Source organism: Vicugna pacos, chromosome 11, assembly GCF_048564905.1.
Source record: "Vicugna pacos chromosome 11, VicPac4, whole genome shotgun sequence".
NCBI classification, from domain to species: Eukaryota; Metazoa; Chordata; class Mammalia; order Artiodactyla; family Camelidae; genus Vicugna; species Vicugna pacos.
Genome location: NC_132997.1, coordinates 78,104,199 through 78,130,547, shown reverse-complemented (window position 1 = coordinate 78,130,547; position 26,349 = coordinate 78,104,199). Strand labels below are relative to the sequence as shown.

The 26,349-nt window shown below is 38.0% G+C and overlaps 1 protein-coding gene across 5 annotated transcripts in view; it reads right to left on the bottom strand.

Moving 5' to 3' along the window:
- Positions 1 to 25,470, bottom strand: part of GBF1 (golgi brefeldin A resistant guanine nucleotide exchange factor 1) — a 109,594-nt gene extending 84,124 nt beyond the window's left edge. For all 5 annotated transcript variants that reach the window (XM_031682697.2, XM_015244645.3, XM_006210473.3 and 2 more), the window contains exons 1-3: positions 25,212 to 25,470; positions 14,246 to 14,351; positions 12,729 to 12,795 (exon numbers count right to left, since the gene is read on the bottom strand). In XM_031682697.2, the coding sequence (XP_031538557.1) occupies positions 12,729 to 12,795; positions 14,246 to 14,341 (163 nt within the window). In that variant the 5' untranslated portion in view covers positions 14,342 to 14,351; positions 25,212 to 25,470. The remainder of the gene's footprint in view (positions 1 to 12,728; positions 12,796 to 14,245; positions 14,352 to 25,211) is intronic.
- Positions 25,471 to 26,349: the final 879 nt, after the last annotated feature.

The window sequence follows — 26,349 nt, the reverse complement described above, 5'->3', positions numbered from 1 at the left end:
CCCTAGAAATACTTTCCTAAGAAAAAAGGACATTTTTAAAGGGCATTTTCTCTGAGGACCCAAGGTTCTCAAGGGCTACTTCTGAATAAGGGTACTTTTTCTGGGATTCAAAAGATAAATACATGATGAGATATTCTACTAATTTGAAGCCAAATCCTATTCAAAGTCACACGGGTTTTGATACCTTTTTCTTCACATGGGGCCCTTGGGCTAAAGAATGTTTTTGTTATTTTCAAACTGGATCTATCAGGTTTGAGCTACAGAAAAGGACTTTCCTCATTCTTTCAGCACGTTAGCTAAACAGCTATTAAAATCTTTGCTTTGTGTCCCTAGATTTCAAAATCCTAACAACTGTGTTAGAAGCCCAAGCTTGAGGGCTAAATTTTATTAGAAGCTGACTTTTATTAGAAAAGACAATTAGCCATTGATATCTTATCCTGTGGTACAATTTTAGGCAGTCCAGCTCTGAGATGCACAGACTGATCAATCAAAGGTGAATATAAATAGACTAATCAAAGACACCCAAAGCCCTAAAGCAGCTAATGAAGCTGCCATACACACAGTTAACTGCCAGGCAGCCAGGGCTAGGGCAGAGAAGAGACAGACAACGCAGGCAAACACCACTGCTGCTCTTCTGACCATCCTAGAACCTCTTTCAGCACACCAGGCCATACAACAATTTCCTGAGGTCACATGTGGAAGCTGGGCAGACTTCAAACCAGTGCCCAGCTGTCCATTCAAATTCCAGAGCTTCTCAAATCACCACCCCACTAGACCATAAACTTTGAGGATAGGAACTGTGTCACTCTCCTTGAAAACTAGGTCCCTAATATTGAATTCAGTGTCTGGCACACATTAAGTGCTCAAGAAATATTTGTTAACTTAGTATACACATGAATTTCTGCCAATAGCAAAGTTCCTGAAGAAGATGCTGTTTTGGAGTCTTTCCAGCACAAATGACTCCTTACTTAATCCACCAAAAGAACTCAAAAGGACGGCCAGGCCATGTCTAACATGGCATGTTGTCCCTCTTTCCAGAACAATCAGCTTAACATCACATAAAAGGGATAAGGTACAAGGTGCAAAGTGACTAGTCAGTCACAATTACATCCACAATCCTTATTTCCTTGGGGAAGAATACTTATTCTAACATTCTCCAGCACTGTTATGATTCAAATGGTCTCAAATTAATCTCTGCCTTGTAAAAGCTGATTCATCCAGAGAGAAACAACCATATAAATAGAACTGCTTCAGCCATTTAAAAAAAAGAAAGAAAGAAAGAAATCCTGCCATTTGCAACAACAGGGATGAACTTTGAGGATATTATGCTAACTGAAATAAGTCAGACAAAGGAAGATAAATAATGTATAATGTTACTTACATGTGAAATCCAAAAACAAACAAATTCATAGAAACAGAAAGTAGAATAGTGGTAGCCAAGGGCTGAGTGGTGGTGGGGAATGGGGAGATGATGGTCAAAGGTTATAAACTTCCACTCATAAGATGAATAAGTTATGAGGATCTAATATACAGCATAGTGACTGTGGTTAACGGTAATGTATATTATACATTTGAAAGCTGCTAAGAGCAACTTAATAAATAAATAAATCTTAAATGTTCTCACACACACACACAAACTATAATTATGTGACATGATGGATTTTGTGGTAATCCTTTTGCAAAATTGTGGTATCATTTTGCAAAAATAATATGTGTATCAAATCATCATACTGTACACCTTAAACTTACAAAATGTTATATGTCAATTATATCTCAATAAAGCTGGGTTGGAAAAAAGACAACATGTAATAGTAGATCTTTAAGTAAATAAATGAATGAATAGATAGATAGATAGATAGATAGATAGAACTGCTTTAATGAAACCAAAGTTGATAGGGATGAAACCCAAATGTAATAGTCCCTGGTTCCCAAAGGTCAAGGGGACTAAGGTACTTCACAGAGTTCTTCACAGGATGCAAGAATAGGATGGGAGAGGCACCCTCACTCAACACACCACTTGACTCCTTGACCAAGAAATAACATTGCAGACAGACAAATTCAAACCAGTGCTGGAACAGAAGTAAATTACAGGCTGTCTCTACTAGGGCTTTCAAAATTTTTAACCACGACCCACAGAAAGAATACAGTTTGCACTGCAACCCAGAATATACACATGCTTCTAACTGAAACAAAAGTTTCCCAAAATAATACTTATCTTTAATATGTCTGATGCTGATCATTTTTATTCTATTCCTTTTTTCCCTTAGTGCCCATAGCTTGTATCAAAAAGCAAAGAAGTGCTCAAAAGGGTCATATCAAAGGAACAAAGGAATTAGCTTGAAGGAGCTCTCATTGGCCAAACTTGGAATTACCTGAGCACCAAAAATAATCATAAGTGTAATTAACTGTAAACACTAAATAAATAAAAATCCACAGGCCCCCAAAAGAGGGAAAACTCCTCATTTTCCACCATTAGTGGTCATTATTATACTTACCCTTTACTCTAAAAACTGGCAATTTAAGGGAAAGAATTAAGCATTTTCCTTGACTTTTCAGGAGAAACTGTGGTTCATCCTCTAGTTCATGAAGGAAACCTATTCTAGAGAACACCAGCTAATAATGTAGAAAGAAAGACAGAATTAGAAAACCATCATTCTTGGTCAAAAGACACATGAAAAGATGCTCAACCACTAAACATCAGGAAAATGAAAATCAAAACCACTTAGACATCACCTCACACCTGTCAGAATGTCAATCATCAAAAAGAACACAAATAACAAATGCTGGCGAGGATATGGAGAAAAGGGAACCCTCCTACACTGTTGGTAGGAATGTAAATTGGTACAGACACTCTGGAAAATAGTATGGAGGTTCCTCAAAAAACTAAAAATATAACTACTATATGAGCCAGTAATTCTACTCCAGGGTATATATCCAAAAAACAAAAACACTAATTTGAAAAGATACATGCACCTCACCACAATATTCATAGTAACATTATTTACAATTGCCAAGATGTGGAAGCAACCCAAGCGCCCATCAACAGATGAATGGATAAAGATGTGATACACACACACACACACACACACACACACACACACACAATGGAATACCACTCAGCCTTAAAAAGAATGAAAATTTGCCATTTGCAGCAACATGGATGGACTTAGGGAGCATTATGTTAAATGAAATAATAAGTCAGAGAAAGATAAATACTGTATGATATCACTTATATGTGGATTCTAAAAAAATACAACAAACTAGTGAATATAACAAAACAGAAGCAGACCCACAGATACGGAGAACAAACTAGTGGTTGGGGAAAGAGAGACAATATAGGGGTCGAGAGTGGGAGGTACAAACTATTGTGTGTAAGATAGGCTACAAGGATGTACAGCACAACATGAGGAATATAGCCAATATTTTGTAACAGCTGTAAATGGAGTACAGCCTTCAAAAATTGTATAAAAAAGAAAAAAATTAATAAATAAACTCCAAAAAAAAAAAGAAAGAAAGAAAGGAAAAGAAAAAAGAAAATCATCACTCTGCAGCATACCACTTCCCCTCCACAAGCGAAAAATGATTCTGGCAAAAATTCATCAATGGATTATCATTAGTGGATTATCATTATCACTAGTAAAGAATACCAGAGAACAGGATATTCACAAGGTGCCAAATTATTACTTCACAGATTACCTACTAATTGCAAAGAGAAAAATAGATTCATTTTACAATAAGGAGATATGGCTGTCATCATCAAAAGCAAGTAATCAAATTTAACACCAATAGTGGGACGAACTGATAGTAAATGCCTCCTGTGGCAATATAACATGAAGTACATCTATGAAGTACTCTTCCCAAAAATGTTTAACCTGAATCAAGTTAGGTTTTTAATCCTAACTTCTAGAATGGAAATATATGAGGTAGAGGAACAAGTTAAAGGACACCACAAGGAAACAGGCAAACCCAGAATGTAGAACATTCTGAAGATAAATGACTTGGTCTCTTCAAAAGATCAATGCCAAGAGAAAAAAAAAAGGTGGAGAAAACTATTGGATTTTTAAAGTATAAAGAGATATAACTACCTAACGAAATGAGAATTTTGCTTGGATTTTGGTTTGTAAAACCAACAGTAATTATAAAAGGCAGTTTGGGACAAGTAGGCAATTCTAATATATGGACTGGATATTAGCTAATATTGGTAAATTATTGTTAAATTTCTTAGGTGTGATAATGGTACTATGATCATGTAGGAGAATATCCTTATTTAGAATGCATGCTGAAATGTCAATATGTCTGCAACTTATTTTCAAATGGTTTATGAAAAAATACACATATACATGGATAAAGCAAATATGGTTGAATGTTAATAATTCTGACTCTTATGAAGTATGGGATATAGGTAGTCACTGTGATATTATTTCAATTTTGGGTATGTTAGAAATTTTTCATAATAAAAAACTGAAAAAATGGTGTACAACCCTTTAAAATGATATTGCAGGTCTTTAATAGAATGCAATCTGCAGTCTGAAGATACCACTCTAGCCCACAGTAGGGCAGTCATAATATTATTTTAGCCCTCACTTTATTATCAGTTTGGAGCCAGTTTTCTTAAACCTGTTGTTTGCCCAAAGAGACGAATGAACCCTCATGAAAAAGCTCCTGTGGAATGAGGCTTTCTTATTCTGCAACTGTCAAGAGTCAAGTTTTATATTTTTCCCTGCCAATGAATAACTAACTTTACTGAAAGAACAATCAATCAGTAGAAAAATTCCTACCAGTGTCAGGGAAACTTCATTTGTCCCTGACAAATGAAGATTTTAAAAGATTTTTTTCTAATTCAGGGCCCATCACAGATAACATTGAAGTCCTTTTGATCCTCTTCCTCCTCGATGTCCCCAACTACCCTTAGCCTCCAGTTCCCAAGCTGCTTTCCAGGACACCTGGAAACAAGCTACATGGCTTAGTGCAGAAAAAACCTTTACTCCCACACTACATCTGGCCCTGCCTTTCCACCAAATCAAATGCCAATTTATTGCCTTCTGATGTACAGTCTATCAGGCCACTTCCTGGATGCCCCCACTTCACACTGGGCCAGAAACCCAAGGCAATAATCTGAGTTCTACAAATGGGCAAGTAATCGCTCAACAAGCATGGAACAAAGAAAGATCAGTTGTGATATGTGCACATGTGACAGGCAGCCCTTCACAACTCAACGTACAGCAGCTAACAATGATAATGGAAGAGGCATGCAATGAGAAGCCAGCCAACAGGCAGCCAGGAGTGCTTGTCCATCTAAGTCCTTCAGATCTCCAAAGACCAAAGTAAAGAAACAAAGGTCTCAAAATGGAAAAGGAGCATCTTATCTCCTTATTTCCAGAAGCAAAACTGAAAGCTTCAGGTAGTCACTGCTCTTCATCTACCACCCTTTCTTAAGGAGGTAATCTGAGTTGAAATGATCTAATCTTCATTTTGCTCTATATCCTGGTCTATCTTCTAATGGGTGCCAGGAGAGAAAAGAGAAATGCATGCACTCTTTCCATAAACATATCCAATATCATTTTAGAAACTGGGGTGACCCACTGAGCATCTATGAGCATAGAGAAGCAGTTAGCGAAGGCAAGATTGAGACAAATATCTCTTTACTATCTCTCCTAATCAAAACTGCACATTGAATTTCAAACATTTGGCTTCTTCTGAAACCCTCTTGGCACTTGCATCAAGTTTGAGTGGGTGGAAAGAAAAGAAGAAAGGGACTCTGCCTGCCTCTTTGTTAAAAACAAAGCAGCAGCTGGCTTTCCCTCTTTTTACTCATCTGACTGCTGTCATGGCAAGCTGGGCACATACCCAGAGAGAAATTTCAGGCCTCAAGAGATGGCTGTGCTAAAGATGACAATGTCAATGAGAGCAAGACCAGCAACTTTGACACCCACCACAGACCACACTGTCACACTGCCCCCTAAACTCTACTAGAAAGAAATTAGGTTCCTTTACCTCTGCTTTTGAGAGTGAAGCTATTAAGAATGCCCTTTTTTCACAGCTTCCTTTCAGATACATGTAGTGGAAAATGTGCCAGCAGACTAGTTTTGATGGCTAAGTGTATTTGAGTATTATGGAGAGAAAAAGGGAGATCTGGACCAGTAAGAATCCAGACTATGCAGAGTGGCTGCTTCTCAAGAAAGTCTTCATTTTCTAATCTCAAGGACAAACAAATGTTTGGAAGAACTTTTCGGTTTAGTAGTGGCAAGCGAAAAGGATTCAGATCATTCGATAAAGGCCTCAGTAAAAGAAATGCCGAAGTACAGACTTCTGGGGGCCACCTTATTCATATAGCTATTGCCTGAGGAAAAAGAATCACAGTACACAGTATTTTCCCTAACTGTGCTTAAATGCTTACAAATCTGAGGCCACTCAAGCTACCAAGATTCCAAGGTGCCAAAGTCAGTCTGACTCAAATTCAAATCACACCCTAATGTGTTGCTAAACAATTTCCCAACTAACAGTCATATATTTTTTATAGAACAAGAAAGTCAAAAAGGGCACAGGAAATAGATACTTTAAAAGTAAGTGTGCAAACTTTGCCTCTTCCAACACTCAGTCCATTACATGAATTTGTCTGTCAAATTTTATCACACTTGGCTCTGTCAGTCCCGACTGTAGGCCTTGAACAATCCACAAGTTCATTTCCAAGTGGGACAAAGCTAATGACTCAAATAGTCAACTTCTTCTCATACTGATTAATAATGATACATTGCTTACTTTACTACTCCCCAAACTACAGGCCCCTACAGAAAAAATGAAATGATGCATTCAACCAATACTAGAGATGGTATCTCTAAAAGCAAAATGTTTTTCAAATAAGGTACGCTTACTCAATCTTTTTCCTGACAGTGACAACTAAAATCTCTTTCCTACACATCTCCATGTTCTAAATGAAAAAGATTAAACTTGAGGTGTGAGGCATCCTTGAACAGTTTCACTTCTACTTAGAAGGTTATTTCTAAAAGGCCTAGACCAGACAGGTGTTAAGTCATAGTTCCTCCCAGGCCAGACTGTTTAAATGTTCTCTGGAAACCTCTGGAGGTTACATGGTTTCAAACCTCCTAGCTCAGACTCTGAATTCACAAAGCTTGAGACAGATAGTACCCTACAGGTGTGTTTGTCCAGGATAAACTATATTTAAATGAACTCCTGATACATCCACTCTCTTCAGGCACCTGCTTCTCTCTCTAAAACTCAAGCACACCACATCTTGCTGTCCAGGTAAGTACAGTTTAAAAAAAAAAATCCTATCCCTCACAGTTACAATATGCAACTCACTGATGTCTTTGGGAATACCTAAACTGTAGCCAGAACAGCTTTACATGAGAAAGTCAAACAAGCAAATGTATGAGCTAAATTTTTGTTCAGTTCTTTGGCTTGTGTGTTAGCAAGGAAAAGAGCAGGAATAAGAAAAGATGGCAATAGATTGTTCCCTCTCACTATCATCCATTCCATGCCTGAGAGGGAACCATATGGCATAGAGTAGAGGCCACAAACGTTAGCCTTGAGCCACTAGTCTTAGAAACCAGTGACTATGAGTGCAGAAGTCTGACTATTTATTTACCATTTATTTACCCAATGCCATTTACCCATTTGCCATTTAGTTACCCAATGCCTAAGTGCCTAATCAAAATGCCTAGCACCTAGCAGATATTCAGTAAATATTGGTTAGAAGCAAATATTCAACAAATATTGGTTAAAAGTAATTCACTAAGCTAGACCTAGAAGGAATCTAAATCCTAGTAAATCTCAGAAAGAAAAGGTCCAAGAAGCTAGAACAGTCCCATAAGTTAATGCATGTGCTTATACTGAGCTTCAAGACAACCTTAGTCTTATGCTAGATACTCCCAATCCTCATAGGTCCTCAGAATTAAGAAGGCCACCCTGGGGTTAAATCTCCAAAGGCAAACTCATTATCCTCCCCACTACCACCACCCCGACACACACACCACTAAGAGGTCTTCCTTAGGCCTTGGCTCTGAAGGCTATAAAGTCATTAAGAGGTGATCCCTTACGAGAAGATTCTGGATATGACACTTCTAGACTGTTCTTCCCTCTATGTTTTAAACCAAAAACTCTCTGGAAAAGAATTTCTTTGTAATGATCTAAGGTTAAAGACCAAGAACAAAAACAGTCTGTATCTGGAGGCAAATGACCACAACCAAACACCACAAATCACAACTGACTAAGTCCTTTCTGTGAAGCTATAGTGGATGAAGGGAACTAAGGCTTATAAGGACTTGCCTAGTCTGAGAACAAAGAGATCAAGAAGGATTCTTGTTCCAGCTAAAACTAAACTGTCTACTCTCTACAGACCTAAAACCAAGAGTAGTGTCAAATATCCTGATATTTCACTTTCCCTTTCATCCACCTATCCCATGCAACAAATCTTACCACTCAGTATAATTGTGAGATTGAAGATAACTCTAAGACGCAAGAGCCCCGCCAAGATCTCTAGAAGGATAAAAGGAAATGTCTTTGGAATCTAAGCCCATGGTAGGATTTGGGCAGATGAAAGAAAGAGGCTATGGTCCTTCTGCCCCTAAGGCCAGGATGCCCCAGCCCTGCAGGCAGCACAGAGTTAACTACCCACCCGCTTTGAGAAGCACAAAGGTACATCACTGCAACATGCCTAACATTTACATTGCCTCTCTCTGCTCATTAAACAGGTTTTGGTTAAATAATGAACAAACTGTATTACAGACTCCGATGAGAATTCCAAAATTATAAATCAACTGGGAAAGCCCAAAGGGGCAGACAGACAGGGAGGGGGGAGAAGGATAATATTGACTAATATAAAGGGCGCAGCTTGACAGTGGATATTCCTGCCACACCTGATCAAACACACTCCGTTGGGGGAGGGGAAAGAGAGCAAGAGAGGGGAGATGGGACAAGACAGCCTGAAATTTGCATCCGGAAAAGATTAAAAGGGATTCTTTGGGGATAGAGAAAATACATAATATATATTACTATAAATGCAAAACTGTACTAAAAGCTAACTCAAATGTCAAAGATTACAGCTTGAATAAATTTAAATATAAAAGCCATGTGCTTCTTGAGTTAATGAGAGAGACATAAAAGGACAAACTGGGCCAGAAGGCTGAATAGAGCCTTATGCTGCCTTTGCTGGGCAATGGGTTCAAAGCACAGCAGCAACTACAGTCAGAGGCTTCCCTCCATGGCTCTGAGCCTGACAAATCCATCACTTTTCCAGCCTACTTTTGGTATTTTTAAAAGGGGTAATTTTATGGGATATGAATTTAAAATGTACAATTCAATGGTTTTTAATATATTCACAAAATTGTACAACCATCTTCATTATCCAATTTCAGAACATTTTCATCACCCCAAAAGAAAACCCTATTAACCATCAGCAGTCACTCCCCATGCCTACTTTTAGTTCCTGGCAACCAAACATTTAATTTAACTCCTCAGAATAATCTCCTAAAGGATTCCTAAGAGAACTGAAGGACCAAATGAGGGGCAGCAGTCAAGTCTCACTGATGGTGAGCTAAAATTACCAATATGCAAGCTTTGCTCTTAGGTACTCTGTACCTTCCAAGTGCAAGTCTTTTTAGATCTGGTATTAGAACACTATTACTCTAAATGGTACAGAGCATACTGTTCTCATGCATTTTGGGCAAATATTGTCTGCAAATGTGACCCAGAGACACATATCTGTGAGAATAACTGGTATGGTCTTAGTCAGCCTTACTAGAGACAGAGAACTTACTTCCTTCACAATGCTCAGATAATGCTTCTGGAGGAGTATGTAGTACTTGCATCCTTAAAAGATTCTCTGATTGTTTACAAGAAAAGAAAAAAAAATCATTTTGGTTGACTGACAATGTCCAGTGAGCCACCTATTTTCAACAGTAATATTCTTAACCAACCAAGCCAGCAGACAGCCTAGAAAAGCACAAACAGAAAGTCTTTGTAAAAAGAGCAAGTTCAAGTCAGTTTCATGAGTTAAACTGAATGGAGTCCTAGAATTCCTGCCATATTTCCTCCAATCTAAGTGGTACACCATTCCCAAGTCACATGGCACGGGCAGTCCCTTCAGTTTCTCTCACCAACCATTTCCCAGCCTCCTACCATAAACAGGCTTCCAAGAAAGCTATCCTCCTGATACTGCCAATCAGAAAAATCTGTTTGTTTCAGTAAAAGAAACAAGAAATTGGTCATGGATTGCAGAGCCCAGGACCACAGGGACAGCTGACCCATAAAGCTGCTTCTGGAAGCCAGCACTGGGGTGGGGGTGTCAAAACCAATCAAAGACCATGAAATACTCTATTTCAGGTCCACTCTGTCATTTTCTCAGGCAGGTAATATGCTAAAACCCAAGAACAATGGGGCAACCTTGGCAGGCACCATTTCAACATCTGTCACAGCTGTTGGCACCTGGAAAATACTACCACCTCCTTCCTCACTCCAGGGGAAAACGTGGTAACACCCAGTACCACTGACAGAACTGGCTCCTCAGCACATTCTGGTTTTATTAGTTTCAAGCATCAAGTAATCCGGATTCTGAACCCAAATATGTAAGAAAATTAGGCAGTGGACTTAATTTTGGTAGCTCTTAAATGGCATAGAAACTCCAAATCCTGGACTACACTACTCACTACAGATAAAGCTGCCTGAAGAGTAAGCTAACTACAGACTAAGCTGAAGTCCTGGGATATGTCAGGATGGAGAGAACAAGTGTGGGATATGGACTGGACAGCAAGTAAGAAATGTGGCTCTGCAGGATAGCAGCAACACCTCAGCTCCTCGAGGTCTGCAGAGTGCCCAAAAGGCCTACCTATGCAAGCAGCCAACTTTCTAAAGCAGCCAAGTCACTTACAGTACAGGCCATAATATGAGAACATGCCACCTAGTTGCAGCATTAGCTGTGCTAACTAGCTAAAAACCACCTCCTCTATACTTTAACTACCACTTCTTCTGTACTTGATCCCTCTTGGCCAACTTTTCCAACACTGAGTGAAACTTTTACTCATTTTCACAATGAGTGAAATTTGCTCCTTTAAAGAAACATGTAGGGATTTCTTAGATAACTTCAGAAACCTAGGTTTAGAAAAGTAGTAAGGAATTTTTCTCCAGATATTCTCCTACATTTCTCATGAAAGGAGGAAATTTATTTGTTTATTTTTAATTTGCAGAAGCCTAAAAATTTCAACTGTGGTCTTAGATATGTTACTAGCTAAAACCATTCCAAGGATATATACTGCAAAAGCCCTTTATGTTAAACAGAGGAACACAGCTCTGATGCTTTCCCTTTGAAAAATTCAAAGTGTTGAGACTTGCCTCCTCCCTTGATACATATTTATACATAATATAAGGCACTTCCTGTGTACATTCTCTAATTGTATGAATGGAAATGACACAGAATAGGACACTAAACTTGGCATTAGGGGTCTGAATTCTGGTTTTGACTCCACTTCTTAGGATCAGTGTGACCTCAGATATATCACTTAAAATATCTCTGGGCTTTCCTCACATAGTTGTGTAAAAGTTCAATAAGGTAAGGTAACTCGACTTATGGTGATCATTTTGAAATGTACAGAAATACTGAATCACAATGTTGATAACAAGAACTAACACAGTTCAATTTTATTTCAAAAACAAACAACAAAACTCATGCAAAAAGAGTTCAGATTTGTGATTACCAGATGCAGGGGATGACAGAAGGAGGAATTGGAAGAAAGCAGTCAAAATGACAAACTTCCAGTTATAATATAAGTAGTAGGGATGTAATGTACAACATGATGAACATAATTAACACTGCTGTATGTTATATATGAAAGTTGTTAAGAGAGTAAATTCCATCACAAGGAAAAAAAATTTTTTTCTGTCTAATGTTATACCTATATGAGATCCCAGATGTTCACTAAACTTACTGTATAATCATTTTATAACATATGTAAATTCAAATCACTATGCTATATACCTTAAACATACGGTGCTGTATGTCAATTGTATCTCAAAAAAAAAAACTGGAAGAAAAAAAATTAAGTTCCCCATCAAATAAATAAATGAATGAAAAAAGTTCAATAAGGTAATAAATGTGAAAGTGGCTTTGAAAATTCTAAACATATGAATATCACATAAAATAATTATGATTAGGAAAATGAGGGCAGGGTATGTAACACAAAAGATTCTGGCAATATGTGAAGACTGAAAGATCTGCATTACGGGGAGCTAAGGCCCTAAACCAACAATGATTTTCTGTAAGAGTTTCGTTGCAAGTATTAAAAACTTCACTTGTGCCACCATCTTTCTATTTCATAGAATACATGAGTTAAAGAAAGTAGTTGAAACAAAACAAAACCACAAAATTGCCAAAAATAACTTACATATAACTCAAACAATGAAGGAAGCTTATAATTGTATGAACAGATTCCCCACTAAAGTGGGACACCCTACTAGGAACTCTAGGGAAGATTACAGTAAATTAGGGCAAACTACACCAGGGCAAACCTGGCTTGCAGCCAGTTTTTTTTAAAAGAAAATTTTATTTATCGTTCATTCATTTAAGTACTATCTGTATCTGCTTTTGCCTACAATGACAGAATTAAGTAGTTGCACGGTCACTATGGCCTGCAAACCCTAAAATACATTGTCCTTCACAGAAAAAGTTTGTCCATCCCTGAAATAAATCAAACACATTTTTTTTAACCAGGACTTACCTGTTACATTGTTTAAAACCTCCTTTAAATGACTGAAACTATGCAACAGAGGATCCCGTTCCTCATCCTGTAACACACAAATTAAAAAAATTTCATTATCAGGCCAAGAAGAAAAAGGAAGTAAAAGATAGATCATGGGCTCTTTCTCTGAATCCAACCATAAAATTCAGTTAAGTTTTCCTTCTGAGGAAAAGGTTAGCCATGGTTCATTTTTCCAGAACCCTAATCTCATATTTCATAGAAGTACTCCAGGCTTACCTAAAATAGTAAACCCTGAAGTACTAATCTTAACTACACCATGACCACAGCACTCAAGCTACTATGGTAGGTTGCTAGGTCCTTTATATATGCTATGGTTGGAATGTTTGTGTTGCCTCAAAACATGTACACTGAAATCCCAAGATGGGTAATTAGGTCATGAGGATGGAGCCCTCAAGAATGGAGTTAATGCCCTTATACAAGAGGCCCAAGAGCACTCCCTTGCCCCTTCTACCATGTGAGGATACAATGAGAAGTCTGAGACCCAGAAGAAGTCCCTCACCTGAACATGCTGACATCCTGGTCTTGGACTTCCAATCCCCAGAAATAAATTTCTGTTGTTTATAAGCTACCCAGTCTATAGCATTTGGTTACAGCATCCCAAACAGACTAAGATATGTGTACTATTCTATCTCTTCTCCTTCTTCATACTCATCATGTAATCAAACATATACACATTTTGAAGACATTCCTGACTCCACTCTCACTTCTAAAACAATCCATTTTTTATAAAAAGAATTAATAAAAAATTTAAAAATTTAAAAAATTAAAAAATAAACAACCCATTTTTATAAGTGAACATAAGAAATTTCTAAATACACATATATATATTCAGCAAGTTAGAGAAAGAAAGTAGTTAAAACAGTAACTTAAACAATGAAGGAAGCGTATAACTATATGAATTATATAATTCATACAATTCATACATTGGAATGTCTAAACTTGTTTTTACAATTGTACCAAAACTTGTTTTACACAACAGTACAAAAATCCTTGCATATCCTTGAATGTACATATGCAACAAAGAAAGTCAGCTTTACAACAGGTAAATCTTACTCATCTGATTACAAGATATAGCCTGCTCTATATATGAAAGCTTGCTGAACTCCAAGGAGTAACATTACTAAGCCAAACTCCATGTATCAATAACTAAACTAATTTAAATGAATTTCATAGCTAGTTATAGTTCTCAGGGCTTAGAAGATAAGGAATCTCTCTGACATTTTTAGGCATGTTAAAGAGGTCCCAAGTACTAGCTTAAGTTGTTTACGAAAACAGCTAGAAGAAAAATGGTGTCATCTTTTGGGTACCAGAATAAAAAAGGCAACCTATAAATTTGACTCTAGTTGAAATAAAACAGAAGGGTCCTTACCACCAAGAACAACTCTGAATTCCTACTATTATCATTATCAGGAAATTGATTAACCATGCATCAGATCCCTTACGGTGACCAAGCTTTCTGTACATTCCCCACTTACCAGTGGAGTATGGGTGCTCCATCGGGCATTTCGTTTGATGGCCCCGACCACGATGTTAATTTCCCCTTGAATGATGTAAATATTTTTATCCACCATCCTGGCAAACCTAACAAAAAAAGTTAAGAGAAAAGCTAGTTAACATTTGGTTACCCAAGAGCACATCCATGCTTAAATCAGTATTTGACAAAGTTAGAATTATGACTTAATTCTTCAGTACCAAGATTTCCCACCCCATACTAAAATGGGATAAAGTCCTTTTTATGTTATGAATCCAACTACCTGGCCTTCCTGGAGGTCTCTGGAAGTTCAAGATACAACTCAAAAGGATCAATACAGAAAATTTCTCAAAGGCACCTCAACGATCTCTAATAAGCATGTCAAATTCTTCAAAGTCAATTGTTCTCCCAAATCTCTCCTATTTGGCATTTAGATATGCAGCTGTCTTGCTAGTTTGCTAGTTTGTTAAAGAAATATTTCAGATCTTCCCTTTTTTCTTTTTTAAAGTCAGTAAATAATGGTTTCAGTTAAAAGAAAACAATGAAAGCTGTCAGAAAAATAGCCTTGATTTGGAATCAGTTACAATGTCAATCTATAGACTGTATCCATTCTGCCAAGTCAGCTCCAGAAAACTAGACAGTGGCAGTGATACTACCTTTGAAAGGTTATGAAAAGTCAAGTTCACCTGCTTATTGTAGGAAATCTCTAGTAAACATATTGAAAGATAGACTCTTCTTGGCATACAGAAAAGCCTATGAGCATGTAAAATCAACCTAATGACTTTCCATTATTTAGAAACCCTTTAAAAAGCAAAAGGGATAAAAATCGGAGTTTGGGGGACATAGAGTTAGACAAACATTTAGATCAGGCTTAAGGAAAGTTAAAAGAGTAAGGCTAAGAGAGTAAGGGAAGAAGAAATTCCAGAAATATTTATTTAATAAGCACCTACTATGCATAAGGCATCTTTCAGAGTGCTAAAGATACAAATAAGACATAGAAAGAGCTCTCAAACATATTGTGGAATGAAAAAAGAACAGTAGTATATGACTGCATGTTACCAGTTATGCAAAAACCAACCAACCCACCTACTCTACGCAAAATACTAGATTTTGGGGGACCTGAGATATTTGAGCCTTGTTTACAAGTATAATATCCTGCTATTCTTCATTTGGTAACTTAGCAAACTTTTTTTTTTTTAAAGCGCAAAGAGTGGTGACAATCCTCAGTCAAATTTGTCTAAAGTGGTTTGGATTTTGGTGAGCCATTCCAACTCAGTATAATACTTGGAAAGCAAAGCATCTTTTCAAGAAAAACTGCTCCTTCCAGATCCATGAAACAAAAATAGATTTATAGTAAAAACTGTAAATGATCAGAGGTCAGAAAGAGCAACAAAATCAGTGGTTTACTCTGATGGGGTTTTCTGTTGTAGGAACTCTTCATTTCTAGTGTGTTTTATGTTTATTTTCAGTATGTTTTGTAATAATTACTATATTTTGTAGTAATTTAAAACCAAAGTTGCTAGCATCATTTTGCTGCTGTACCAGTTAATAGTCACAGATTCCTATTAAATAAAAGTATGCTGGGAATATCAAATGTAAAGAAACAGTTTGTTAAACAGCATTCCTGTAGGAAAAGAATGACGTTGTTGTGCATCTGGGCTCACCACTGTCACCCTAGCTGGACATGTCCTGGGTTTCAGACCTTGATTGCTGGACTCCTGGTATTTAATAATTATTTCCAGTACTTGTTTTTCTTTTTTGTTTCAAAAAATGCACAAAAGCAAAGGGAAGAATATTTAATCCCTGAACAGAAGTAAATAACCTTCCAGTGTTTTATATATATACATACTTTTAATTTTTTAATATTTTATTTATTACCATATTGTTTAATTATTTTTTAAAATTTTGGTGTGGGGGGAGGTAATTAGGTTTGTTTAGCTTTGGAGGAAGTACTGGGGATTTAACCCAGGACCTTGTGCATGTTAAGCCTGTTATCTTATCACTTGAGCTATACCCTCTCCACCACCTCAAAATTATTTTAAACAAAAGTGAAGTATGTCATCCTCTATCCACTAGTTGTAACCAACTTGCTTCATAACATGTTGTTTTCCTATGTCATTCATAATTATATCAAAAACACTAGACTTTTTTTTTAAAAAAAAACAATATATGACATACTACAGTAAGATATCAAGAGTAATACAACTGGCCAGTATGCAGATCAAGAATAGTATAACTAAAATCTCTGTGTGTCCTCTGTTTTCACACCCTCCTTTCATTCATAGATCCCACTATTCTAAACATGATGTTTATCAAACTTTTATGTTGCTTTATATTTTTACTTCATTTATATATATCTTTAAATAATACATATTCTGCATATTTTATACTTTATATAACTAATATCACATTGTATGTATTCTTCTGCAATTTGACATTTTCCCTTGAAACATGTCTGTGAGTTACCCATGTTGTTAAGTCATTTAATATATTTTATACAAGTATATATAGAGATATGTAAACACAGAATAAAAAGCCTGGGTTGGGGGCGGAGCTAGGTATAGCTCACTGGTAGAGTGCACGAGGTCCTGGGTTCAGTGCCCAGAACCTCTATTACTTAAAAAAAAAAAAATCTGGACAGATATACCCCAAACCCAATAACCATGGTTATCTCTATGAAATCGGAGTGTAATCAGAGGATACTTAACCTTATCTATAATGTTTTAACTTTTCACAAGGAGAATATATTGCTGTATCATCAATATAATTAAAAATTAATAATGATGAAAGTGATATGATACAACTTCTGCCCTTGAAGCACTTACAGAATTTAGCAGGCTCTAAAATAAAACTGAGCCAGATATAGAGGGGAAAAACTGCACATAGCTCTATTTTGCATATTTTGCAAAAGAAAGTGAGAAGTATGAAAAACATGATAAAGGAAAAAGAAATGGTACAAATTTTGTCTAGGCCCATAACAACTCTCTCAATCCACAAGGGAACCCAACAAAAGACAGCATTTATTTTAATGATAATTTAAAGAAACAACTAGGTTAGTCTCAGAAGACTCTCCTTTCCAAACAAATGCTCTAGGCACACAACAATGTTCTCTTCAATGAACTGAGAAGATTCAATGATGAGGACATACAACAATGAAGAGGAGGAGAACCAAGAAACAGAAGAAAAAAAAAAACAAATTTGAAAATAATTTAAAGTATCCAAAGAGAAAAGATAAAATCTCTAGTATCTCTCTTAAGTTATTTAAGTAAGATGAATATGCTCTAGATCTCTGGAAGAATTTTTCAGAAACTCCTAACAGAGGCTGCCTCCAGAGAAAGGAACTGGGGAACAGATGTGAGAGGAAGACTTACTTTTTTTCTCTGTATATTCTTTTGTACCTTTTGAATTTTGAATTTTGTGTCACACACACACATCTCTTTTTACAAATTAATTAACGGATTAATTTTCAGTGAATAGGCTCTTTAAAAAAGGTAGTTATATTATTCCATGTGTAAATGAGTTAAGAGCAACAAAGTTAATTAACTAACAAACATTTACTTCAGTCAGATATCACTTAGCACATGCCAAGCAAAATGCTAGGCCCAGTCATACAGAATTGTCCCTACCCATCCAGAAAGAATTTATAACCTTGTAGATTAGATAAAACATATACATCTACACAGAAACCCATATATATCTCCAACACATGAGTGATACACAGTGTCATAGCAGTGAAGCAAAGAAAATTATTTCTGGCAGACAGCCCTGTAAAAGCAAATGAAAGACAGACAGAATTCAGTCAAACACAAGGAGAGAAAGGCAAGAGTAAAGGTTTAAAGGTGGGAAAATTCAGTATGTATTTAGGGGATCATGATTATTCCAGACTTGTTGGAAGACTATTCCTAGGTAAATAATAGCAGCTAATGCTAGAAAAGCAAATGGGGAACATAACATGAAGGGCTTTCAGTATATAGTTACTATTCAGTATATGTACTGAATACCTATTATTGTAAAAAATATTTTAGGGGGCCTGGAAGGGAACACTATAAACTAAGAACATTTAATTTCTCTTTCAAATAACTAAGAGAATGAGAGAAAATACCCATACTAAAAACAACATAGCAATAAATAAACAGCAACAACACTATATACTACAAATCGCAAACAAAACTGACAATAAGACTTAACTGAGATCGAATATGATCTACATGCTGCTTGGGAGGATTCTTCCTGGAGGAAATAAATTTTGAAGCAGGATGCCAACTGAAGTAATCAACTTAACATTTGATCAAAATTTATTAGACACCAAAAGTTAACAACTTTCTAAGATAACAAAGATCTAAGCAAAAAATCCTTGTTTTAAGTGCCTTTTCTCAGTGAAAAAGAAACACCTAGAGAATGAAGAAGAATTATTTTCAAGGACTATGCAGAGTTGCCTAATCTTCCTCTAAACCTCTGAGCATGTATCCTCACCCAGGGAATCTCCCAAGGGAATTTGTCCTTCAGATTCAAATGGGAAGCTCTGATGAACCATTTGCTGTCTAGCAGCCAAGGGCCTAGAACCCCTTGTCACAAGGTCACAAAGACCTGGAGAGATCTCATGAGTACGGTTGAAAAGAACTTAAGATTTACCTTGTGTCAGAAATAATATGAAAAGGAATGACCAAATGCACACCAACATCCCCAGCCAGATAAGCCACTGGATCAGAGACTCTAAGCAATGTATATCCTTTGAAAGCACTGTCTGTTTAAAGCTGGGTCTATAAGATTCCCTGGGTACTTTGCAGCATCCCAGTTACTCATCCCAAGAGGATCCAAGAGAAGGAGTCATTATATCAACTGGCAACTCCCTCTAGATCTAAACAAAAGCAGGAGAGACAGAGACAATCAATTGGATCCTTACTTCATGAAATACCAAATATTCTATTTAAAATGAATTAAGACTTATATGTGAAAAAGAAAAATTTGAAAATTTTTAGGATATATGAGGATACTTTTATTATCTCAGCATAGGGGAAATGCACCTAAATAGGAAACAAAAAGCATAACCCACACATAAAAAATTGGTAAATTAAATCATTTTAAAATTAAAGGCAACTGTTCAAAAGACATCATAAAAAAGAGGGAAAAGATAAGTCACAAACTGGGAGAAAAATATATGTAACACATATAATAAAGAAGCAAGATCCATAATATAATTGCTACAAAACTAAAAGAATGGACATATAAACCCTCCTCAAAATTGGCAATAGACATGAACAGGCATTTCCTATAATAAAGAAATACAAATAGTAAATAAATATATGAAAAATTAGCTTAATTAATAATCAAGAAAATTACAAATAAGATTACAATAAGATACCATTTTTACACCCTCAAAATAGCACAAAATTTTAATTTGACAATACCAAGAGTTGGTAAAAATGCAGACCAAGTGGCTGGCAAGTCTGTAAATGGATACAACTCATTTGGATACTAATTTGGCATTACCTAGCAAAGATGAAGAACTTCATATCCTGTATCTCAGCAATTCCACTGCTAAGACTATACCCCCAGGGAAATTCACAAAAAGTTCACAACAGTGGCTGAGGGGAAGGGAGATGTGACTAGCAGGGAAAAGCATACATGTTTTGGTAATGTTCTGTTTTTTAAGCTGGGTTTGGGACACTGATGTCTTATATATGCTGTATATACTCTGTATGTATAAAACAGACCATCAAAAAGGTCCTTCTTTTTTAAAGTCCGGGTCTTTGCTGTCTGCCTTTGCGCATGCTGTTGCCTTTCTGTTTTGAATATTTTTCCCACTCTTGTCCATCTGGTATATTCTTATTCATTCCATTCAAAAGTCAATGAGAGTCAGAATACCACAGTGGTATTCTTGACTGTTATTACCTATACGATCTTAGTAAAGTGTCTTAGCCTCTCTGAGCCCGTTTACAGTTCTCCATTGCAAAACGGAGCTATAGTACCTCCTCATCTATTTGTTGTAACACCTAAATAAGAAGCCTGTCAAGCACCAAGCATGCCAGAGAAAGGCTGGCTGTTGTTATAATGCCTGCTCTGAGAAGTCTTCCCTAGCTAACCCAGTCCCCCAGAGAGTATTAGTACTCCTTTTTTTGTCACCCAGTAACACTGTACATACCTCTATTAAACACATCTGATACTGATTTATAATTAGTTATTTAGCCTGTCTCTTCCATGAATCTATAAGCATCTCAGGAAGAGACAATGATTTTATTTACCTTTTTATCCCCAATGCCTAAAACATAGTAAGAAAAATGATAATGCTAAATGAATAAATAAATGAACAAACTAATATCAAGACTGACTACTGAATACTGTGCAGCTCACATTCACCTCTTGTGAGAACAATGACTTCATAGAAGGACTCTAAGCCAGGCAGGCAAACCTTCTTTCTGCATCCCATGTTTGTTTCTCTACCAAAAGTTACAAACCTTCTATATAGGCTACCCTGTGGACAAAAAGAACCCACATTTACCCACCAGCCAAATCATAATGCTTCTGTTTTCACATCTGTCTTCTTGAAGTCTCCTCATACGCTATTTGTTCACTTTTCTTCTGTGAAATATACAATTCTTTATGTAATTGTAATTCTTCATATATTGTATGTATCTTATTTTCTTTGAATCTAAATAGATTATTAGTAACCATTAAGTTCTTTTTCTTAATTGCTTAAAAATTGTTCTTTTCCAGTTAGAAGTTAGATTCTCCAAAGGTAAAGACAAGTTTTTTTTCTTTTTCATGGTGCTTTGGTATCTAATACAGAGCTGTGCAAACCAAGAAAACTCTGATGGGCTTTCTGAGGGGCTAGAAAATACCAGCTAGCTGAACAACCATCAACTGGCCTATCTTCACTCAACCTCTTGAACACTGCAGAGCACTAAAGATGCAGAATTTATAAGAGTTCTAGAGGTGGCCAAGGAACACGCCACAGTTCTGTGCTTTGTTGATAGTGACCAAAAATTACTGAACTAGTAAACAACTTACTGGACTCAGCAGGTCACAAAAAAAAAAAAACCTGGAGATGCCAAGCTCTATCAAGAGAGGAGGCAGCGCCTTCTCAGCTCCTGCCAATTACCATAAGGAAACACAAACCCAGCATTGCCAAACCTTCCAATTTTTCAAGAGAGGGCAGAAATACGGAGTTTTAAATGTGCAATCTCCAAAGTTGTAATTATTGGGAATTAATTAAAGACATTTTAACCTGTTCATGTAAAATGTTTTAAAAGTAGAGAAAACTACAAAAATAAAATTGAGAAATTTACTTGAAGGGTGGAGGTAAGAGAAAAATCAAACCAGGAAAAAATCTGGTGCCCTGACAGTACACGACAGAAAAATCCTCCCAAACTTGATAATCAGGTGACCAGTATACTTCAGCGCTGCCATTCGACCTCCTCCCTCTATGGAGATTCTGAGGTTAACCCAAGAACTGCAAGGCGAGCTACTGGAATATGTCCAGAATTGTCCAAAGATGTCCTTTCTGCCAGCTTGGAGATGAAAAATGAAGCAAGGTTTCTCTCACTTATCTTTTAACCATTACTCAGGACACCCAACATGACAACTAAGGATAAAAATTGGCAGAGTAAGAAAAAGATTAAAAAGTTAGTTTGTATGATTATAGAAAACTACAGTGATTAAGTCTTATAAGGCCTGCCCATCTTATATATCAGGGACCATCATCCACTGTCATCAGGCACAAACATTTTTTTGTTTTTGTTTTTTGTTGTTGTTTTTTGGCATGGGGGGAATTAGATTTATTTATTTATGTATTTTTAGAGGAGGTACTGGGAATTGAACCTAGGACCTGTAGCATGCTGAGCATGCACTCTACCACTTGAGCTATACCCTCCCCACCTCAGACATTTTTTTGTCAACTGCAAAGGGTTTTAATAATTTAACTAGCTGCCAACAGTTTAAAACATAATGATCTGCATCTCCAGTTTCTCCTAAAAAATGGAAGAATGGTCATACTATGCCCACATTCCAGTACACTATAGTCACTACTACATCCTAATATATTCTCTTCTGGCTCACTTCACTCATTTACATCACCTGCTTGATACTCAGGCATTTGAGCTTGTAATCCTTGGTTTATGTGATGGCAACAAATCATTACTTCCACGATCCCATCCACTACAATTGGGGCTCCAAATCACTACAGTGCCCCATTACATTTTCATTTAATTAAACAACTGTTGTATAACATACTGAGATACAGAAAAAGAGGAACAATAAAAGTTAAATAGCTGCCAGTTACATTTATACAGCTCTTCCAGTCAGAGGTAAAATGAACCTCCCCTTCTCCCTTCAACTCAACTCCACAATTACTCCAACAGCAGAATCATTCTAGTTAGTCACACTGAATCACAGGGACAGACTGGTCAATTAACAGAAGTGGTGTACAAAGACTAGGATGATCCTTCCAGTGAGTACTGTATAAATATAATGGGTCTCCTCAAAAGCAGGAGCTGTGGGGGGAGGGTATAACTCAAGTGGTAGAGTGCTTGCTTAGCATGCATGAGGTCCTGGGTTCAATCCCCAGTACTTCCACTAAAAATAAATAAACCTACTTACCTCCCGGCACCAAAATAAAATAATTAAGTAATACAATAATAAATAAAACATAAAGAAAAAAAAAGCAGGAGGTGTGTCTTTTTCCTCTCAAGCTGCCCACACTAGCCAGTCTAAGACCCTATCAATGAAGTTATTATCTATGTATACTTTTTCCTCTTAATGGAGGCACTGGGGATTGAACCCAGGACCTTCTGCATGCCAAGCATGTGCTCTACCACTGAGCTATATCCTCCACCCGCTGAAATTGTTATCTAAAAGTGGCAGTCATCCTGTCTTCTGGTGCACAGGGAAGTGAAGAAGTGGCCTAATTCTGAGAACTTCCAGTTCAACTGCGATTGGTGCCCAGCTACTCATGAGATGTGTCTACAACCTGAGTTCCCACTGTGCCAATGAGCATCACTATCAAGATTAGAACATACTGTCTATAGCCACCTTTAAAAAGAAGCTCAAATACAGATCTTGAAGGAAGAACAAATTTTCCAATTTGGAGCTGGGGCTGGGAATAAAGAATTATTCCTATCTAGAAAATGACTTTTTAAGTAAGAAAAGGGAAAATCGTTTATGCCTAAGTTACATCCAGGCCCAACTGAAAAGATGTTGGATTGGTAGATAGTGTGGCTGTTGTCTGGGTAGATAGTGTTAACTACCCAAATACTAGATTATCTATTATGCAAAGCATATCAACTCAACAGGGCTCAACAGGGAGTATAAACACAGATGAGTAAGGTAGACCTATCAAACCTGGATAGTTCCTGGGCTGACTATGTCATTTTATTAGGTACTTTCAAATACTTTTTTGGACCTTCTGCCACTTAGATCAGCAAGTTAAAATGCAAATAATTTCCTGTACCATTTACACCTGACTTATTTTAAATCAATAAGGACAAACAATAAATGCTGTGCCTATCAACACACAAACACACACACACACACACACACAATTTCAGGAGGGCAGTTTAGTCACTCTAGATCCTAGATAGTTTTCCCTTCTAACAAAATGAGGTTTTGAGTCTGCTACTACCTCACCATGCAAAAGTCCTATTTGCCAAGGGCCAGAATCAGGCCACAAGTCAGGATCACATACTAAAACTAATCCTAGGTACAGGTAACATTTATTAAGTGTCCACTACATGCTGAAAGGCATTAGGTTGACATTGCTTTATCTCTACTACATGCTTTAACTAGGCCAGGGCACATATATGCTACTGCTTTTAAGAAGTGCATAAACTGAGCAGAACAATCCCCAAACAGACCTCTGCATCTGTATCCTCCACAGAGCTCAAAGGAGTGCCTTGTGTACCTGACTTAAAGAAATATAAATTTCTATGTCATGCATCAAAAAACACTATTTACATGATTCCTCATTTCTAAAGGCATTCTTTACCTCTGGGGTACTTTCATAGCTTTACAATACAGCAGTTTATCAAAGGTCATCATAAAGTACACTCTTTGGGGTTAAGTCCCATCATTCACTCTGCTGCCCTGACCCTACCACTTTTAAATTGACTGAACACCTCTCATGACTCTTTTTACCCACCAAAAATAAGAGGCCAACAGTACCAACTTGACAGGTATTCAAATCCCTCTCTGCTCTCCACCAAATATGTCATAATACAGTGGCTTCCTTGAGACTGAACTTCATGTCCTTAGACCAAGAGAAAACCTGGAGGGAAAATGCCAATCAAAAGCATAACACCAGAAGAGAATATCTGTAAAAGATTGTGTAAAGGAAGAAACAGGCTCAGAAGATAAGTCCAGTATTTACATACAGATCCAGACTGACAGTTGAGCTGCCCTATAAAAGGAAAGTATTCTCTTAGCCCAGGTCCCCAGGAGGCTGGCCTCAATCCTCCCACATCTCTTCTCACTACCTGGTCTAGGTTGCACTAGTTCATCATTAATTATTAATGAAGCAGTTCAGCTGCATTAATGAGACAGTCACATAGAAGTGGACGCTGTACAGAATCTGAGGAGATGTTCATATCTAAGGCCTAAAAATCAACCCTGAAAAGTAGATATAACGCTCTTTACATTTGCTTTCAGCCTTTGAGGACTGGGCTCTGTAGGATGCAGAAAGCTCCGGAAGAGCGCAGGCGACGGCCAGGTTAAGCCTGGGAATACAGGAAGGATTCGGGTACCCGCAAGGAATCAAATGCCAGAGCTGAAGTCGCCCCTCCGGCTGCAGGGGCCTGACCTTTGCCCCCTGCACCTCTCCCAGTTCCCTCCCATAACAATCTCTCCCACCTATCATTCCTGCCTCTGCGTTCTTAACCCATCCGGGCTCATTCAGCTTAAGGGCACTCCTCCCCTTTATTCCCTCTCGCGATGTCAGGGCGGCCTTCACGCCACTGGAACTCTTAAGAGACTTCACTGACCTGTCAGAGGATCCAAAATGGCGGGGCCTAGTCCCAGGACCGGCAGCCGCTGCTCATGTCCAGCCCGGGCCCCGAAGGCGTCTCCGAGCAGTTCTCCCGGCTCTGGTGGCAGATGGGAGCAGGGAAGGAGCCCGTTTCCTGGGAGTTGAGGCCGAAGTCAAGGACCGCACAGTCGGCCGGAAAGAGTCGGCCAGAACGGGCGGTGGACCCGGCTACCTTCCCTGTCAGCTCACTGACGTGGTAACTAGCCTCAGTCTAGCCCGCTGCCTGGTAACTGCGCGAACCCTGCCGCGCGCAGCCAATCATAGCTTGGCACCGTGAAAAGTGGCATTGCAATTATCCAATCGAAGAAGAGAAAGTGGCTTCGAGAGGCGGGTACTACCTAAAGAGGAGTGATTACAAGGGAAAGAAAGGGTAAGCAGAGGACAACCAATCGATACGAGGACTCCCTGAGTGACAGCTATGAAAGCCAATAAAAAAGGAGAAATGGTGCTGGGCGGATGGAGAGGAGGAGTTAGCTAGAGTTCGGTTGCAGTGCGCTGCTTGGCAGTGGCTGCTGGGTATTATGGGGAAGAAAGCTATGATTTGCGGGAAAGGGGGCGGGGTCCGTTTTGAGAGTCTGAGTGGACGACCTTACCCCACCCCCCACCATCACCTCATTCTCTCCGCCATACCCTATCAAAGTCACCTGGGCCAATACAATGACCCTTGAGGGATCGTTTCCTTTCAAGACAGCTCTGGGGGAGCAATCTATTCCAACCACCCTTCCCCCACCCTCCCGTCTACCTGCCCTGTTTGGCTTCTCATAGATGTATTTGTCCCCCTTTGCAACTTTGTTCCTCTGTCTTGTGCCCCATTCCTACCACCCTGACATAGACACAATGAGAGGTGGCAGAAGCCTTAGACATCTAATTCAGGTCCTTTCATTTTACAGGGCAGGAAACTGAGTACCAGAGTGAAAAGATGGCCCCCACATTTGTATAGCTAGTTAATGGCAGAGCAGAGAGACAAACCCAGGTGTCCTCACACCCAATCCAGCTCTCTTTTTCACAGCCCCTCGCTACCTCTTATGCTTTACTCTATCAGACTGTAACTCTAAGCTCTGACCCTCATCCTAAACCTTGGACACTCTACCTAC